At 41.0% G+C, this 19,617-nt stretch overlaps 2 protein-coding genes across 2 annotated transcripts; one reads left to right on the top strand and one right to left on the bottom strand.

The window, feature by feature from the left end:
• The first annotated feature begins 10,265 nt into the window (after positions 1-10,265).
• On the top strand, positions 10,266-12,022 carry LOC120940553 (protein ALP1-like). The gene is made up of 3 exons (XM_040353486.1): positions 10,266-10,451; positions 10,941-11,822; positions 11,901-12,022. Exons 1-3 carry the CDS (start codon positions 10,336-10,338, stop codon positions 11,902-11,904), a joined length of 1,002 nt encoding a protein of 333 aa, XP_040209420.1. The 5' UTR covers positions 10,266-10,335; the 3' UTR covers positions 11,905-12,022.
• A 14-nt stretch (positions 12,023-12,036) lies between these two features.
• On the bottom strand, positions 12,037-15,591 carry LOC120941182. Its single transcript, XM_040354470.1, has 7 exons — positions 15,512-15,591; positions 15,364-15,417; positions 15,213-15,284; positions 15,022-15,096; positions 14,725-14,941; positions 14,489-14,642; positions 12,037-13,623 (listed from the first exon to the last, which is right to left on the bottom strand). The coding sequence occupies exons 1-7, from the start codon at positions 15,557-15,559 to the stop codon at positions 13,302-13,304; spliced, it is 942 nt and encodes a 313-aa protein (XP_040210404.1). The 5' UTR covers positions 15,560-15,591; the 3' UTR covers positions 12,037-13,301.
• Positions 15,592-19,617: the final 4,026 nt, after the last annotated feature.

Genomic DNA, 19,617 nt, shown 5'->3' with positions numbered 1-19,617 from the left:
AGACAGACCCTTCGACTCAGCACTATCAGGACAAAGTCTGAGAATGTTGTATATATGGTGCACTGCATTTAAAAAATGCATGTCAGTTTTTTGGTCTGTTCCTGTGTTAGCAGCTGATTCAAAATAAATTGGCTGTCCTACAATGACGTGTGATACAGTGCACATTAACACAGTACACAGGAACAGAGATGTGTGAATCAAGCCTGTTGAAAGTTACCATATTCTTGGCAGCAGTATATTTGTCCTAAATCCTTTTTTTTTTTGGTAAAAAAAAGTAGTATTTTACATTAGAAAAAAAGACTTATCCACAACAGCAGACTGTAGCTACTGAAGAGGATCATAGCCTATCTGTATGCAAGTGCCATCTGTGGGCAAGGTAAACACTTTTTTAAATAAGGTATGGGGGTGTGGTGGTGATCCTATAGATCCCAGCTAGTGTTGCTCAAGAATATTCGTATTGCGAATATTCGTTACGAATATTGCATATTCGATTATTCGCGAATAACTCGAATATCGCGGCCAAAATTCGCTATTACGAATATTCGCATTTTTTCAAATTTATTTTTAAAACAGATCACATCCTAGTGATCTCCATCGACGTCTAAAAGCATTGCTGGTATGATTAGAGACCCTGGGCCGAGTAGCTAAGCTGAGGCGTTCCTTTTATGTTGACGAATATTCGCTATCGCGAATATTCGTATTACGAATATTCGCGAATACTTTCTCCGCCCTTCTTTTGCATCAGAGCCAATCAGAGTTCTCCTACCACAGTTGTCAGAGGTTAGCAACCTCCATAGCAACCAATAGGAACCTGCCTGCACGACCAGTATATAAGATCACTCCCAGCAGTATTTCAGTGCAGATTCACAAGGTGGCTAGAGAGAGTGGAGTGTTTCTGTGCGTTTTTCCAGTGTATCACATCTTCAAAGAATTTTCCATCTTTTGTCCCGTGTCATCATTTGCATTTCACCTCTTTAATGAGAATAATAACTGTTTAACATAAAGACATTTAAGAGATGTCAACGTAAATGGTTTACTTGGCATTTTTTTAACTCAACAGAATCAGGGGCCCCAGTGTGCGGTTGATCTTTACCTAACTCAATACAGGTCAGTCTAGAGGAGAGATCTGTATTTTCCAAATCTATGGTTATTCAATATTTATTAAACTAATCAATATACAAATTGGTCAAAGTAAACCCTCAAATCTATATAATAATGTATTTATTTTATTAATACCTTGTTGTTAGTTGCAGGGTCCATTACGTAAAACCACACTTTTTCCAAAGGGCAGGTGAAATTGAATGTTTCAGAATTTCGCAATCAATTTCGCATTCGCATTAGCGAAATTTCGCAAAAACATTTTTGGGCTAAAATATCACGAATATTCGATTTTAGCGAATATTTCACGAATATTTGTCTATATATTCGTGATATATCGCGAAATCGAATATGGCGTATTCCGCTCAACACTAATCCCAGCAAAGACTCCTAATAAAAAAGCAGGTACCCGAGTAAGTAGCACAGCTGCAGGGTCAGACAGCTATTCTACTGTACATACAGCCTATGGTAAGGTAACTTGCAATTCAAATTTTACTCAGTAGACTGCGCTGTTTTATATCAAATTCTCAGGACTGCTTTAGCCTATGTACCATGCCATATTTCACATACTCTGGACTTTATTACTCCATGCATAATCAAAATGTTAAATAATCTGGATTGCTTTATTTTGTACACCGTATGATACATCACATAAACCAGGCTGCTTTACTTTACATCCATCATTTTATTTGCCATGGACTGCTTCATCCTGAATGACCTGCAATACACAACATAATGTACTGTGGAGGGTTTTATTCTGTATATGCTCTGAAATGCTTTACCCTGTATGCCATTCTATACTTTACATATTCTGAATGACTTTACTCTATACACCATGCTACATTTCACATACTCTAAATAGGAATGAGGTTCAAGTTTGGGGCTATGGAGGTTTTACTCCACGCTAGCAGTTTGCTATTTCACAAACCAGAAAACTAAATGGCTTGTTTGCCTGCCTGCTGCTCCCCAAACCACTAGCTATGCAATAAGTCATTCATTAGTGGTATCACAGCCACTAAATGAATGACAGCATCCAGCTCAGGACTCAAGGTTGCAGGGATCTTGGTGATCACCAAAATTTTAGTAGCCAATAATGCAGCTGTGGCCCCATTCTCTGATGATCGAGAGCTCATCCCTGGCCTGCAGCTCAATGTAAATAATGGGACCAGGGAGGCTAGCTGATGCAATTGACTTAACATGGCCAGGCTGCACAGTGTCATCAGTTGCTAGGATGGTAACAAAAACTTGTGTCCTAGCAACCAATAACACTGTGTGGCTGGAACCAAACCCAGGCACATTTGGCTCAGCACTAACTGAACTATTGTACACTGTAGGCCATGCTGGGTGTCACATACTCTAAACAGCATAATTCTGTATAGCATATTTCATGTCACACACTTTAGATTGCTTTACTTTGAAATCAATGACATAATCTGGACTGTTTTAGTCTTCTACATAATGCATGTACATGTACAGTCCATACTTCTTTACTCTGTACACCATACTTTGGGAGTGAGAGATTTTGAATGTTACAAACTTTGCTGATGTTTGTCCTGTAATGTTATTATTTGTTAGACTGTTCCTCCTAGCTCAATAAGGCTACTTTCACACTGAGAAGCTTTACAGGCGTTTAAGTGCTAAAAATATCGCCTGCAAAGCACATCTCCTGTCACTCCAGTGTGAAAGCCCGAGTGCTTTCACACTGGAGCAGTGCACTTGCGGGGCATTAAAAAAAAAGTCCTGCAAGCAGCATCTTTGGGGTGCTTTAGGAGTGGTGAATACACCATTTCTAAGGTGCCCCTGCCCATTGAAATCAATGGGCAGCGTCGCCGAATCACCTGCAAAGCGATTCGGCAGCAGCGATTTGCAGGTGCTATTAACCACTTCATCGGCCACTAGCAGGGGTTAAAAACACCTTGCGTGCAGTCGAAAAGTGCTGCTAAAACTACAGTAAAGTGCTGCAAAAAATAGAGGCACATTACTGCCGATTCCCCCCCCCCCGCCCCAGTGTGAAAGTGCCCTAAATGATTTTGTGTTTTTTTTCATGAATGCACATGCAATTTTTAAAGCGGATCTCCCATGCTAAAACGTTTTTTTCTTTGGGGGTAGTTAAATAGTTAATGTACAGGCTTAAGTAAACTCACGTTTCTCTTTTCAAACGTCCGTCCCGATCTGTTGCTATGTGTAATAAAAAGTTATATTTCGGATGGTCAGCTGTTGCCATCTTCAGTGTGGGCATTACAATCCCACCAGCGGAGACTTCCTGTTTGCGGTGATGCTGTAATCCCAGCATCCACCGCTCGATCTCGCGCATGCGCACTAGCACCCGGGAGCAGCGGTGTCCTGTAATGGAGATTTTTCAAACGCCCGCCCTCCTTTCTTTGTTTACATCGCGCGTCACTTCCTGCTGCACGAAACAGGGCCGAATATGCTAACAAGGGAGCTATGACGCAAGCTCCCAGAAGACACTGCGCGGGACAGGAAACAAGGAAAAACCCGAAGGAAACCCGCCGGAAGCCTATCGTGTTTATATGGTACAGTAAAACTATTTTTTTATGAAAATATCTGATTGAACATTGTTTATGACCATTATTGCTATTGAGATTATGTTTGATTTAGGGTGGAGCTCCGCTTTAAATAGACTATAAAGCTAATTTTTACGCTCTTATTTGGCTAAGTTATACACTTCTATACGAGGCATAACCCAAGGCTGAACTTTGGGCTGATATAAAAACCCAAATTAATGCAACTCTTTAATCATTATTATATTATGAAATGTATCTTTTTCAACACAAGCAGTATATACTAACTGAACTTGACCTGAAATCAACCTTTTGCAGTCCCTGCCTATCACGGCTGGAGTTTGAGACAGAAAAGCAGAAAGATCCAACTTGATGTGATGACAAAAGCATGCTGATAAGTGAAGAAAGCAGAGTGATAGTGATGAGCTTATCACTATGCTGCTTCTCCATTTCCTGTCCAGTCACCGGCTGGGGGAAGAGAGTGTTTCAGGATAACCTGATCTCAGAGGATATGCATAGAATGATGCTGTCCATCAGACTGAGGATACAGTATCTAGCAGCAGGAAAAAGTACCGGAGGGATCTCTGGAATGAAAGTGAGTATTGCAGCAAAAGCTATTTTTTTTAAGCGGTTATTCATTTAATCTTTTTGTTTTTAAATTGAGTTCTGCTTTAAATTTGACTGATCACATTTAAAGTACCTTTTTTTGCGGTTTTCAGTTATGTTTTTTTTTTTTATCAGGCAAGTTATAGACAGATGCTGGTGCAAGTTAGGATGTGTTATTAAACAATTTGCTACAGTTTCTGTAGGTATTTATGAACCCTGTGACACTTGTAAAGTATTTCAGCGTACAAATTCTGACTTTTTGCCCAGTGCCCTATTTTATCTAACACTGGCGCTCACCCAAAATCACAGTCAAGTCAAGACAGAAATGAAAAAGAAAAAATGCACAGTTTGAACAAATGACTGAATCAAATTCTTTCAAAGCACAGGTTCACACTGGGCTGCGGGAGTGAAGCCGTGCAAGTTCAGCTGAACTCGCACCGCTTCACTCCCGCTTGTCAGTCCTGATTTCGGCTGCGATTACAGGGACATCTGTGCAGGTTTCTGCACATATGTCAATGTAAATCGCAGGCCGAAATCACATAAAGTAGTACAGAAACTCGTTTTTGAAATCGGTGCAGCGCCGCAGATGCGGCATCGCACCAATAAGGACGGTGCCATTGCCGGCAAATGCCGCCGATTTGACATGTCACATCACATGTCAAATCGCTCCAGTTTGAACCAGGGCAAATACGACTTTATTCACTCAGCATTGTCAGCAACAGAAGTTTTGACAGGGATCAGCTATGGCCAAGTCCTATGCCAACTTGTACTTGTGAATGATGAAGCTACTAAGTTTCTGGACCATGTTAGAATGGAATCAAGACATCAGTATATTGATGATTGATTTATTTATTGTTTTGACTAGCTCCAATATAGTTACATTATTTTTTATCTATTTATTTATTTTTATTCAAGTGCTAAATCTTTAGGCCAAACACCAAATGCCCTTTGGAGCAACAGAAAAAATGTCCAGGGACCATAAAGCCTTATGCCGCATACGCACAATCGTTTTTCGGGTTGTAAAAAATTAAGTTTTTTTTATGTCATTAAAAACGACCGTGTGTGGGCTTCAGAGCATTTTTCGGGTTCTGAAAAACGGACAAATTTTTTTTTCGAACATGCACTATTTTTTTACATCGTTTTTAACGTTGTCATTTTTAAGGTTGTAAAAAATGGTCGTGTGTGGGTTTTAACAACGTGAAAAATCCGCGCATGCTCAGAAGCAAGTTATGAGACGGGATCGCTCGTTCTGGTGAAACTACCATTCGTAATGGAGTAAGCACATTCATCACGCTGTAAGGCCGCGTACACACGGTCGTTCCAAACCGATGAGAATGGTCCGACGGGCCATTTCCATCGGTTGTTAAAAAGTGGGAGTTGCGCTAAAAATAATAATAAATGAGTGACCATATATAAATAAAAATAAAAAAAGCGCTGAGCCAGAGTCAGCTCAATCAAAAACCAAAATGTAGAATATAAAATCTCAATGTGTGTTCATAAACAAATCAATAAAAAATATATATTATAAAATTGAAGAAAAGTCCCCAAAAAAAGTCCAAAAACACTAGGAAGTGAATCCAAATCTGTGGTTTAAAGTTGGGACAATATCCAAGTGAAAGAATTCAGGCTTGACCCTTACCAGAAGTATAGATCCCAGGGGATCAAGAAGAGCCATCCATACTGTAGCCACAAATATGTGGAGCGGTCCTATGTGGAGCGGTACAGGGGTTCCTACTTCCGTAGACTCAGCCCAGTGAAAAGTAAAAGGAAAAAAAGAAAAAACAAAAATAGTGCAAAAACGGATGATAAGCAAACACAGACTAACTCCCAGTGGCTAAAGTTGACAGACACTGTGCAGTAAAGCTGGGGTCCCACCACCAAACGAACACACTGACCCTTACCAAAGATAAGCGACCCTCAAAGGATCAGTTTTGCATGTCAGTGTGTAACGATCTACAACAGGAAGACGCTTGTCAGGCAGGTCATTTTGATCCAGAGGTCAGGTAACCAGGAAACATGAAAGATATGCAAACTCTCATAGTGAAATACCATCAAGGTTTAATTAATAAAAAAAGTAGAGCACTTACAATTAAAAAGATTCAATGCAGCAGAGATAAAATGTAGCCGGCCGGCAAACAAACAAACGAGGCACGTCCTCTGTACGCGATGACGTCAGCACGCCAACCTCCCAACGTTTCGTCTTCGTATAGACGTGGTCACGGGAATGAGGATGCGTGCCGCGTCACCGCGTTAAATACGTGCATTTCATGGGGCGTGTCAGATACTTGATCTTTAACGAGTGCAAGCCCGCCATCTTAAGTGAGGGAACCCAACCTGGCAGAGCCAAAACTCTAATGGTAAGGCGGATGTTGCCCCGGGACACAAACAAATATTGAACGCGCTAAACGCGCGGACATTACAGAAATTAAAAAATTGGGAAATTAATAAATTAAGGAAGGGGTGTTACAAGACCTAGTCCACAATGATTGGACAAACGGTACAGGTATAAACTAATACAGAAACATCATCCGTGCTTCCTTACAGCTGGTTTATCAATCCCAATAGAGAGGACAGGAATCTACAGCAGCGGGCTTGCAGACATCAAGTCACAACATCATCACTAGGCCGAATTATGATGAATATCAGGCAGTGTAGATAATATATTACACATACTATAACAGACATAATATACAAATGAGCGGTCGTGTTAAAAATCAACCTAGCAGTGATTAAAACTCATTACAAAATTTATGTGATCAGGCTGTCATAAATCAATCTGACAGCAAAAAAACAAAATGACCCTACATATGTGCAAAATTAACATATAACAAACTGGGACATAAAACATATTCTAAAGAATAGCCCATTATGCAGATGTGAAAAAAATATATGAAAAATGGATATATAGTAAAAAATGAAAAAAATCAGATGAATAAAAAAAAAGATCAAGTATCTGACACGCCCCATGAAATGCACGTATTTAACGCGGTGACGCGGCACGCATCCTCATTCCCGTGACCACGTCTATACGAAGACGAAACGTTGGGAGGTTGGCGTGCTGACGTCATCGCGTACAGAGGACGTGCCTCGTTTGTTTGTTTGCCGGCCGGCTACATTTTATCTCTGCTGCATTGAATCTTTTTAATTGTAAGTGCTCTACTTTTTTTATTAATTAAACCTTGATGGTATTTCACTATGAGAGTTTGCATATCTTTCATGTTTCCTGGTTACCTGACCTCTGGATCAAAATGACCTGCCTGACAAGCGTCTTCCTGCTGTAGATCGTTACACACTGACATGCAAAACTGATCCTTTGAGGGTCGCTTATCTTTGGTAAGGGTCAGTGTGTTCGTTTGGTGGTGGGACCCCAGCTTTACTGCACAGTGTCTGTCAACTTTAGCCACTGGGAGTTAGTCTGTGTTTGCTTATCATCCGTTTTTGCACTATTTTTGTTTTTTCTTTTTTTCCTTTTACTTTTCACTGGGCTGAGTCTACGGAAGTAGGAACCCCTGTACCGCTCCACATAGGACCGCTCCACATATTTGTGGCTACAGTATGGATGGCTCTTCTTGATCCCCTGGGATCTATACTTCTGGTAAGGGTCAAGCCTGAATTCTTTCACTTGGATATTGTCCCAACTTTAAACCACAGATTTGGATTCACTTCCTAGTGTTTTTGGACTTTTTTTGGGGACTTTTCTTCAATTTTATAATATATATTTTTTATTGATTTGTTTATGAACACACATTGAGATTTTATATTCTACATTTTGGTTTTTGATTGAGCTGACTCTGGCTCAGCGCTTTTTTTATTTTTATTTATATATGGTCACTCATTTATTATTATTTTTAGCGCAACTCCCACTTTTTAACTATTGATTTATATGCTGTATAACATTTTGAGTCTGCTGCTTTTTTAAGTTTCTTTTTGGTATGCGCATTTTTTCACTTTTTATATTCACATTTCCATCGGTTCACCGCTGAAGTGGCCTGATGGTCTGATGTGCGTACACACCATCGTTCCAAAAACTGATCGGGTCAGAACGCGGTGACGTCAAACACACGACGTGCTGAATAAAACGAAGTTCAATGCTTCCAAGCATGCGTCGACTTGATTCTGAGCATGCGCGGGTTTTGAACCGATGCTTTCTGTACTAACCATCGGTTTGGACCGATCGGGCAGCGGTCCATCGGTTCGATTTTAAAGCATGTTTAAAAATTTTGGACCGAAGGACAACAGACTGATGGGCTATACACACCGTCAGTTTGGACCGATGAAACTGAACCTCGGTCCATTCTCATTGGTTTTGTCACGATCGTGTGTAGGCAAGGCCGTTTTAACGATCGGGTTGAACAAAAACTTGTTTTTTTCTAGACCGTTAAAAACTTTGTTTTTTACCACCCCGAAAAACGATCATGTGTATGCGGCATTACACTTGACGATCATAAGCAGTCGTTATCATTGCAGTGGAGGAGAATGGAAAAATCTGCACCTTGTTATTTTGCAGAAATCCACCACAAATGTTTTTTTACATGCACATAGTGGTCACCATAAAATTCTTACTAGGGAATCCCTATAGATCAATATTTAAGCCCAGGTTCACACTGAGATGCGTAAATGAAGTCGCGTGAGTTCGGCTGAACTCGCACGATTACAGTACCGATTTCAGCCTCGATTTCAGAGACATCTGTGCTGGTTTCTGCACACATGTCAATGTAAATTGCAGCCTGAAATCACAAAAAGTAGTACAGAAGCTACTTTTTGAAAACAGTGCGGCGCCGCAAATGCAGCATTGCACCGATTAGGATGCTGCCATTGCCGGCAATTGCCGCCGAATTGACATGCGATTTGAAATGTCAAATCGTACCAATGTGAACCAGGGCTAAGGTAAAGACACAGCTGCATCAAGTATAGTGATTCTGAACACTATTCAGAGACTGGTTTCCGAAACGGACATAAATTTGGAGTTTAAATAAGGCACATAGAGTTCTCCTGGCATCTCTAGCACACAGTACGAAATGCAAAGGTGACAATTGAATAGATAACTTAAATATGCTGGAGGTATAGTAGACAACATATGGTACTTATTAGGATTATCAAGAAAAACTGGTACTCCTGAAACCAAACAGGTAATTCCAGTAGTACCAAAAGTGTTTTATAGAAGAAGTAAGGCACTAAGGGATAGGTTGTTGTGAAATAAAATAAAGAACAGAAATCATTGTGCGGATACAGGTACCTACAAATGTGGACATTGCGGTTATTGACAATATATACTTGAAGGTTCAGAAATGACTGTTACCAACATATACATACAGTATTTTACATTCTTTCACCACATTGATTGTGGTACTGAGGGGTGGTTTAAGTGTTGCTTTGTCAGTGTGACAGCTTCTATATTGGTAGGATGAAGAGATCATTTTAGAAGAGGATATATGATCATTTGTATTCTATCCGCTCAGAGAATTTACAATCAATGACAGTGAGACATTTTATATTAACACTTTAAATAATAATCCATCATCCCTCTTTTGGGGACTATAATATAAGGATGTTAGGCTGGGTTCACACTACGTTTTTCCCATCCGTCCGCCGCATACGATTTATGTGAAAAAACGTATGCGGCAGAAACTGATGTAACAGTACGTAAACGTATGCTCAAAACTGTAACGTATGCGTTTATAAAACGTATAAGGTTTCATAAAGTGTGTACGGTTCCATCCGTTTTTGGTGAAAAAAAACGCATACGTTTTTGGAATTAGTGTGATTTTCTAAATAAAGATTTTCTTGTTTTATTGCAATTTGGCAGGAAGTAGGAGTGGTTTCACATCTGCTCGTGTTTTTTTAGCTAGGAATGAGTCAGGAGAGCAGTATTTGTGGCTATTGATTGTGTTTTTTCAGCTTTATTGTGAAAATGATTGTATCGCCAATACTACGCATGCAGTTCCTTGAGCGGCAAGAGCGTGAGCGTGGGAGGCAACGTAGAACAAGGATTTTTTCACGTCGGTATTGGGTGCATCCGGTGAATGCCATCGGGCCACGGCTTGGTGCCTTTCAGGCCCTTTACCTACAGCTCCGTACTTTCCCTGACAAATTTCAGCGGTATGTGCGGATGGCTCCCTCTAGTTTTGATGTCCTTTTGGAGTTTGTTCGTGATGACATCCAGCGGCAGGATACGCACCTACGATTCGCAGTGTCGCCAGAACAGCGTCTTGTGGTGACCCTAAGGTAAGAATTTTTAATCTTCCACTTCAATTGTGTATATAATGTGTTTGTGTGATATGTTTAAAAATTGTTCTTGAAGTGTAGTAGCCCATAGCAACCCTATATATTTCTTAGGAGTCATAAAATGTGACCAAAGGTTCCAAAAGGCCAAGCTTTCCCTTTATAATTTTTTTAAAAAATCGCCAGATATGTCTTTTAATATATCGATATATATGTAGTATGTATACAAATATATATATATATATTTACACACCAGTGGCATATATGAAAACATAGTATAGTCTCTGTGGTGCAATTGTAGCACATTCAGCCAAAAACTGAAAGGTTGGTGGTTGAAGTTCACCCAGAGACACATCTATCTTTTCAGAATCATATGAGGTGTAGGTAGCACCACAAATAGTTTGTTGCAGGACGTGAACGTGATAATGTGTATTGCGTTATGTGTTCACAGTTGTAATAATTTTTTTTTACAATACTTTGATTTTTTATTAGGTTTTTGGCGAGTGGAGAGTCCTTTTCTTCGCTACATTACCAATTCAGATTGGGGAAATCCACCATCTCTACTTTGGTACCACAGACATGTGAGGCGATATGGAGGAACCTTCAACGCCAGTATCTTCCAGAGCCAACCACAGCAATTTGGAATGAAGCAGCAGAGGGATACTGGAAACACGCCAACTTTCCAAATTGCGTTGGTGCACTAGATGGAAAACATGTCAGAATCAGGAAGCCCTCTGCTAGTGGCTCTTTATTTTACAATTATAAAAAATATTTTTCCATCATACTAATGGCAATCTGTGATGCCAGCTACAAATTTTTGGCAGTTGACATTGGGGCCTACGGTCAGAACAATGATTCACGTGTGTTCAAGGAGTCTAACCTTGGCAAAGCCCTGTATGCTGGCACATTCCAGATTCCAGGACCCAAACCACTACCGGGTATTGATGGACCTGCCCTGCCTCATGTGATAGTGGCTGATGAGGCCTTTCAAATGGCGGAAAACTTGTTGAAGCCATACTCAGGGAGAAGACTTAATGGCCAAAGGCGTGTCTTTAATTATAGATTGACACGTGCACGCAGGTATGTGGAATGTGCTTTTGGTATCCTCACTAATAAATGGCGCATACTTACCACCAGCATTCAAGTAAAGGCGGAATCCGTGGACTCTGTGATTAAAGCATGTGTGGTTCTGCATAATTTTGTAATAAAATTGGAGCCAGGGTCCATCCCCACCATGGAGGAAATAGCAGAGGTCGAACTTTCTGGACTGGAGCCTAACCCAATCAGATCAAGTGTTTCAGTGATGCAGATACGTGAACAGTTTTGCAACTACTTTTCATCAGAGCAAGGTGCATTGCCATGGCAGCATACAATGTAAGTATAATTAGTTTTTTTTTATTATTATTTTCTGTACTTTCAAAATCTTAAAATTTTTTTTTTTCATATTCACAGATGAATATTGCAAGAGACAACTGGAAATCCCATACCTCCATTGCTGAAACATCACAATTGTGTCCATTGTATTATAGTTCTATTATGATTTTGAATAAAACACCACACTGTACAACTTTAAATTCAATTTTTTTTTTTTTATAAAAGTAGCAAACGGCTCTTTTCATAAATTAACAAATACAACATTTCCAAAAATATATAAATGTTAAATAACAATATTTATTCTCCAAAGAATAATTGAAAATTAAGGATTTGGGACTCAGAACTAATCCCAATGTGGGTCTCCCTATAATGTTAACCAACTAGATCTTTCAGTCGGCACGGCACGATCCATCCTAAAATCGGCCCCCTGAGTATGGTTGCTTCTGGTTTAATTTATTGGAACCTGGGACAGACCATATTGACATCACAGATCCACATTCGCGTCACGTTACATTCGGCCACCTCAAGGCAAAGGTATGTAAGGGTCAAAGTTCACACACACCCTCAAGGAATTCTTGCATTGAGGTGGCAGACCGTAATGTGACCTGAATGTAGCACAATGACGTTAATATGTTCTGTCTACATGTTCGCAACTAAACACCACACTGTAAAACTTTGAATGCAATATTTTTTTGGTTATAAAAGTAGCAAACGGCTCTTCTCATAAATTAACAAATACAACATTTAAAAAAAAAAAAAAATATTAAATAACAATATTTATTCTCCAAAGAATAATTGAAAATTAAGGATTTGGGACTCAGAACTAATCCCAATGTGGGTGTCCCTATAATGTTAACCAACTAGATCTTTCAGTCGGCACGGCACGATCCATCCTAAAATCGGCCCCCTGAGTATGGTTGCTTCTGGTTTAATTTATTGGAACCTGGGACAGACCATATTGACATCACAGATCCACATTCGCGTCACGTTACATTCGGCCACCTCAAGGCAAAGGTATGTAAGGGTCAAAGTTCACACACACCCTCAAGGAATTCTTGCATTGAGGTGGCAGACCGTAATGTGACCTGAATGTAGCACAATGACGTTAATATGTTCTGTCTACATGTTCGCAAATAACAAACCTGCAGCAAGCACACTCAAGGGGTGGATAGTAAGTTGCGGACTGAAAGATGTAGTATAGGGCATAAAAATGAAACAAAAGAAACTTTTTGGAGTGAAACCCTTAAATTCTACGGTATGTTTGCCCTTCCTCTGTCTCAAAGGTTTCATTGTAAGGTCGGACATATGAGCTATATGGCCGACTTCTGGGTTGCTGTGGAAAGGAGGGTGATGCAGGTGGATACATAGGTGCTTGGGTGGGTGGGGGGTTAAGGAATTCATGTGTAAATTTGATAAGCTGCTGTTTATAAACAGCCTGCTGCTCCTCACTCATCCTCTCCATATAGGGTATTAGGGTCATTAAGAAATCCCTTGAGGGGCTTGGGGGGGGGGGCCTCCAATCATGCCTTCTAATCGAAGAACACGCACATCCAAATGTAAAAATTTGGATGTGCAAATGTTCTCCAATTTATCAATGCCATCCAGCATGCATTGGGACATTGGATTGTCCCTTCCTTTTTTGGATGAATGGCGGATGGAGGAGCGAAGACTACTGGTGACTGTAGGTGGTTGATGTTGAGATCCACCCTGCGCAGGTTGAGGGTTCTCTTCATCCAGAATGGCCTCAGGTTGAGCTGTTGGTTCAGCAGGGGTAGGCAAGCAACCCGTATTTGTAGATGTTCTAAAACCAAAAATAAAATAGAATAAATGAGAGAGAGAGAGAGAGAGAGAGAGAGAGAGAGAGAGAGAGAGAGAGAGAGAGAGAGAGAGAGAGAGAGAGAGAGAGACACAAGCGGAGAAAGACAGAGAGGAGGAGGGAGAGACAAGTAGAGATGGAGAGAGCTAGAGGGAGAGAGAGAAGGGGAGAGAGAGAGAAAGAAAGAGGGGGAGAGGTACAGTGGAGGATAGAGAGAGAGAGAGAGAGTGAAGGAGACAGAGAGAGAGAGAGAGTGAAGGGGAGAGAGAGAGAGAGAGAGAGAGAGAGAGAGAGAGAGAGAGAGAGAGAGAGAGAGAGAGCGAGAGAGAGAGAGAAGCGGAGAAAGACAGAGAGGAGGAGGGAGAGACAAATAGAGATGGAGAGAGCTAGAGAGAGAGAGAGAGAGAGAGAGAGAGAGAGAGAGAGAGAGAGAGAGAGAGAGAGAGAAGGGGAGAGAGAGAGAGAGAGAAAGAGGGGGAGAGGTACAGTGGAGGATACAGAGAGAGAGTGAAGGAGACACAGAGGGAGAGAGAGAGAAGGAGAGAGAGAGAGAGAGAGAGAGAGAGAGAGAGAGAGAGAGAGAGAGAGAGAGAGAGAGAGAGAGAGAGAGAGAGAGAGAGAGAGAGAGAGAGAGAGAGAGAGAGAGAGAGAGAGAGAGAGAGAGAGAGAGAGAGAGAGACACACACAAGCGGAGAAAGACAGAGAGGAGGAGGGAGAGACAAGTAGAGATGGAGAGAGCTAGAGGGAGAAGAGAGGGAGAGAGAGAAGGAGGGGGAGAGGTAGAGTAAAGGAGACAGGTAGGGAGAGAGAGAGATTAGATTTATTAATTTTAAGATGAATATTCACTTACGCCCTCAATTCCTGGACCTTTGTCAAAAAAGACAATCTCTTGGCATGTTTGTAGGTGGTCTTTTTTGCTCCCGATCCACTAGGTAGATTTGATTCTCTGACCCATTTAAAGAAGCTGTCCCGGACAGAACGCCATCTCTTCTCGACCAGTTCTGCTGTAAATTATGAAACAACATGAGAGTAAAAAACATTCTATAGTATATATTATATTTTAAACCTGTTCTAAAAATATATTACCAATGGTATCCTGCAATTTTTCTGAATAGGAAGCAAAATCTGGAAATAATTTTACATAAATTTCCTCCCACTTTCTCCTTGTACAGGTGTTGTCATGGTGTTTCCTGTGGGATTTGTCCCACAGAGAAGGCCTCTCTTGGACATACTGGATTACATCCTCTGTGGCAAAGTCCGTAGGGTCAATAGGAAAATTGTCATTTCTTTCTTTTGTTTTTTTCTGTAAAAAACGTGGCACTTAGCTAAAATAATGGCGAAGCATTTAAAAATCATTCACACGTCACGTTTAGTTTAGTTAACCTTGCTGGCCACCTTGGCAGGGATAGGGTCTTTGTTTGACCTCTTTCTCTGTGTAGACTGTTGAGATGGAGGTGGCTAGTAAAACAAAATCCAAAATTAAATTAAATATGATTTGGGGACAAGTGGAGGATCCTTACACAATCATACATTCATTGCTGAATATATCAAACAAGACAATACAAAATAATTACCTCAATAGTCAGTGTTTGGGTCAAGTCCTGTGAAAATAGTATTTGGGTTTCATCTCCCAAGGACATAGAAGGCTAGGAATTAAATAAAAAAAAATTAATTTAGGCCCATTTGATCAACATATGAACTTTAAATAGCAAAAAATATACTTACACTCACAGGTCCAGGCTCTGTTAAAATTATGTCAGGAAATTCCGGACTTGGATTCTGAAGATTGAAAACCACATATTAGAATAAAAGGAACATGCAAAATTATATAAAATAGGCTCAACAACATAACAGTTTGAAGTTAAACACTTACATCCATGACATGTGTAGAGTGTGCGCTTTCATCACTTGAACTTGCCATGTGGATAAAACCTTTAGAGAAATAAAGTTCTAATTAAATATTGTAAACTAAACTGTAGTATAAGGATATACATAAAAAACAAATGTTTTATTAATAGTGAAACTATGTGTTGGAATGGAGACAGCAGGTTCTTCAAAAAATATATATAATGATTTAAGGGTAAAAAGTTAAGACTATCCACCTAAACATAGGGGCACTTATGTACAATTTTAAGGGCACATCGACTGCATAAAGATTTGGGGGACACCTGTGGCATGCACATTTTTATGGGGACACCTGTGGCATGTACATTTTTATGGGGAACACCTGCAGCATGAACATTACTATGGGGACACCTGTGGCATGCACATTTTTATGGGGAACACCTGCAGCATGAACATTACTATGGGGACACCTGTGGCATGCACATTTTTATGGGGAACACCTGCAGCATGAACATCACTATGGTGACACCTGTGGCATGTACATTTTTATGGGGCACACCTGCAGCATGAACATTACTATGGGGACCCCTGTGGCATGTACATTTTTATGGGGAACACCTGCAGCATGAACATTACTATGGGGACACCGGTGGCATGTACATTTTTATGGGGGAACACCTGCAGCATGAACATCACTATGGGGACACCTGTGGCATGTACATTTTTATGGGGAACACCTGCAGCATGAACATCACTATGGTGACACCTGTGGCATGTACATTTTTATGGGGCACACCTGCAGCATGAACATTACTATGGGGACCCCTGTGGCATGTACATTTTTATGGGGAACACCTGCAGCATGAACATTACTATGGGGACACCGGTGGCATGCACATTTTTATGGGGAACACCTGCAGCATGAACATTACTATGGGGACACCTGTGGCATGTACATTTTTATGGGGGAACACCTGCAGCATGAACATCACTATGGGGACACCTGTGGCATGTACATTTTTATGGGGAACACCTGCAGCATGAACATCACTATGGTGACACCTGTGGCATGTACATTTTTTTGGGGCACACCTGCAGCATGAACATTACTATGGGGACACCTGTGGCATGCACATTTTTATGGGGAACACCTGCAGCATGAACATTACTATGGGGACACCTGTGGCATGTACATTTTTATGGGGGAACACCTGCAGCATGAACATCACTATGGGGACACCTGTGGCATGTACATTTTTATGGGGAACACCTGCAGCATGAACATCACTATGGTGACACCTGTGGCATGTACATTTTTATGGGGGAACACCTGCAGCATGAACATCACTATGGGGACACCTGTGGCATGTACATTTTTATGAGGCACACCTGCAGCATGAACATTACTATGGGGACCCCTGTGGCATGGACATTTTTATGGGGAACACCTGCAGCATGAACATTACTATGGGGACACCGGTGGCATGTACATTTTTATGGGGAACACCTGCAGCATGAACATTGAGATGGGGACACCTGTGGCATGGACATTCATATGGAGACACATGTGTGAACAAGTACATTTTTAGGGGGACACACGTGGCATGGATTTCTTCTAATCAATTTATAAAATATAACTGAAATCCAGGGTGTTTTTTAAAAAAAAGGGGTCTCCAGGTGTTGCCAAACATAAACCACCTATATTTGCAATACAATGCAGAGTGCCCACTGAGGCAGGCATTTTAGCAGCAGTATTTGGTTAAAATCGCCTTTTTTTTTAAAACACCTCTATATCGAGCTACTCTGCAATTATAGGGCTATTGGGACATGATGGTGAGCATGCATGGGTTAATGATGACGTAAGTAACAACATGGAAACGAGTACTCACAGATAAAAACCTCACAGGGTGGAGAAAGATGGCTGCAGTGTCCTAGACGTCACTGTTCTCTTCCTGATACTTCTTGAAGGAGGAAGTGGCTGTGGAGTGGGAGGAAGTGGGTGGAGTAGGGTGGGTGGTTCTTTTGCCTGTGAAAATGTGCATGTGCATACAAAAAACGCATATGGTTTAAACTTATGGAACTGCACATATGTGCGTTTTCCATTGACTTCAATGTTAAAAAAAACTTATGCGTTTGCTATAAGGTTTCAAAAACGTCTGCAAAACCGTGGTTGAACACGTTTTCGCATACTGTTAAAAAACGTTTTGCAAGCAAATCGTACACACCCGGATTCATCTGAGTGCATACGATTTGCAATGCATTGTCTATGTATGCGTTTTCCCATACGGTCCCATACGTTTTCAATACTGAAATCGTATGCGGCGGACGGATGGGAAAAACGTAGTGTGAACCCAGCCTTAGAGAAGGAGACCTTACTGGAAATGTACTCTTACCAAAGCCACTCAATCACCTGATATGAGTTATGAGTGACTGTCAATTTTCTAAATTTCTTGTAGCATAAGTTAATTTTGAATGAGGTAATGAGGAATACTGAATTTTTTTTTCTTACATATTTTTACAATTTTATACAGCACAGCTTTTTATTCCAACATGCCAATAGGGTTATGATGTAAATGTATCTATTTAGATATGGGTACTAGTAAATGACAATGGGGGTTATTTACGATAGGCAAATCCACTTTGCACAAGTGCACTTGAAATTGCACTGAAAGTGCACTTGGAAGTGCATTTGCATGTCCCCCTCGGATCAACAGCTACTGCACTTCCAAGTGCACTTCCAGTGCATTTTCAAGTGCACTTTGCACTTGTAGAGCAAAGTGAATTTACCTTTTGTAAATAACCCCCATTGACACCTGTCAAGTTCACACAGTGCAAAACATTGCTGCCATGGTATGTGTAAGCAGGGCCGTCGTCAGGTGCTGCCACCTCAAATTGAGAAGCGGGGGACTGCCGCAAATTGAGAAGCGGGGGTGACGCCGCTTAAAGAGAAAATTGAGAAGTGGGGGAGGGGTGTGAATTGAGAAGCTGGGGGGGGGGGTGCCACAAATTGGGTGGGGGTTCCCTGGGGACCTCTGGGCCCCTTACAAAATAAAAAAAAGGATAAGAAAAATATATATAAAAAATTATGAAAAAAAAGGGGGGTAGCCATCCGGGGCCCTGGGGACCTCTGGGCCCTTTAGTAAAAAAACAAAAAACAAAACAATAATAATATATAAACAAAAAAATACATTTTTTTTGATAAAAAAATAATTAAAAAAAAGGGGGGGGGGGTTGCCATTCACGCCCCTGGGGACCTCTAGGACCATTGATAAAAAGAAAGAAAAAAATATATATATGAAAAAATTCAACATTTTTTTTATAAAAAAAAAAAGGGAGGGGGTTGCCATCCAGGGCCCTGGGGACCTCCGAGCCCCTGGGAACCTCTGGGCCCTTTCATAAAAAGAAAAAAGAAATAAAAAAATATGATGACGGCGCTGTGTGTAAGGCCCCCTACAGCCGTATGGTAGTTTTTAGGGATGTGCAAACCACCACACAAACAGATCATTAAAGTGGTTCTAAAGGCAGAACTTTTTTTTATCTTAATTCATTAAAGTGATACTAAAGTCTAAAGTGTTTTTTTAGTTTAAAAATAACAAATATGTTATACTTACCTGCCCTGTGCAATGGTTTTGCACCGAGCAGCCCAGATCCTCCTCTTCTCAGGTCATTCACCCCTCCCTCCTATTGAGTGCCCTACAGCAAGCTATGGGTTCACCCGAGGCACTGCTCTGTGTATCCATTCAGACACTGAGACACAGTTCGGCCCCGCCCCTCTCTCACCTCATTGGCTCACTGACTTTGACAGCATCAGGATCCAATGGTGCCATGCTGCCGTTTTCAGACAATAAGGAGGGAGAGTCCCGGGCAGCCGAGACTGTCCTGCAACATTGCTGGATTAGGTGGGCTGGGGAGGTGGCTCCACAGAAGGCTTTTATCTTAATGCATAGAATGTATTAAGATAAAAAAAACTTCTGGCTTTACAACCACTTTAAGATTTAAAAAAAAATCTTCTGTGTGCAGCAGCTCCCCCAGCCCCCCAATACTTACCTGAGCCCATCTCTATCCAGCAATGCTGCAGGAGAGACTCGGTTGCCTAGGACTTTGCCTCCTCATTGACTGAGACAGCAGCGGAGC

The sequence above is a fragment of the Rana temporaria genome, chromosome 5 (genome assembly GCF_905171775.1).
Source record: "Rana temporaria chromosome 5, aRanTem1.1, whole genome shotgun sequence".
Classification (NCBI taxonomy): domain Eukaryota; kingdom Metazoa; phylum Chordata; class Amphibia; order Anura; family Ranidae; genus Rana; species Rana temporaria.
This window is presented reverse-complemented; position numbering and strand designations above follow the sequence as displayed.

Coding starts and splice junctions, on each gene's coding strand:
- LOC120940553 (XM_040353486.1), top strand. CDS start 10,336: ATGGCTCCCTCTAGTTTTGATGTCCTTTTGGAGTTTGTTCGTGATGAC. Junction 10,452..10,940: donor CGTCTTGTGGTGACCCTAAG/GTAAGAATTTTT, acceptor ATTTTTTATTAG/GTTTTTGGCGAGTGGAGAGT.
- LOC120941182 (XM_040354470.1), bottom strand. CDS start 15,559: ATGGCAAGTTCAAGTGATGAAAGCGCACACTCTACACATGTCATGGAT. Junction 15,285..15,363: donor CAGAGCCTGGACCTGTGAGT/GTAAGTATATTT, acceptor TTTAATTCCTAG/CCTTCTATGTCCTTGGGAGA. Junction 15,097..15,212: donor CCCAAACACTGACTATTGAG/GTAATTATTTTG, acceptor TTGTTTTACTAG/CCACCTCCATCTCAACAGTC.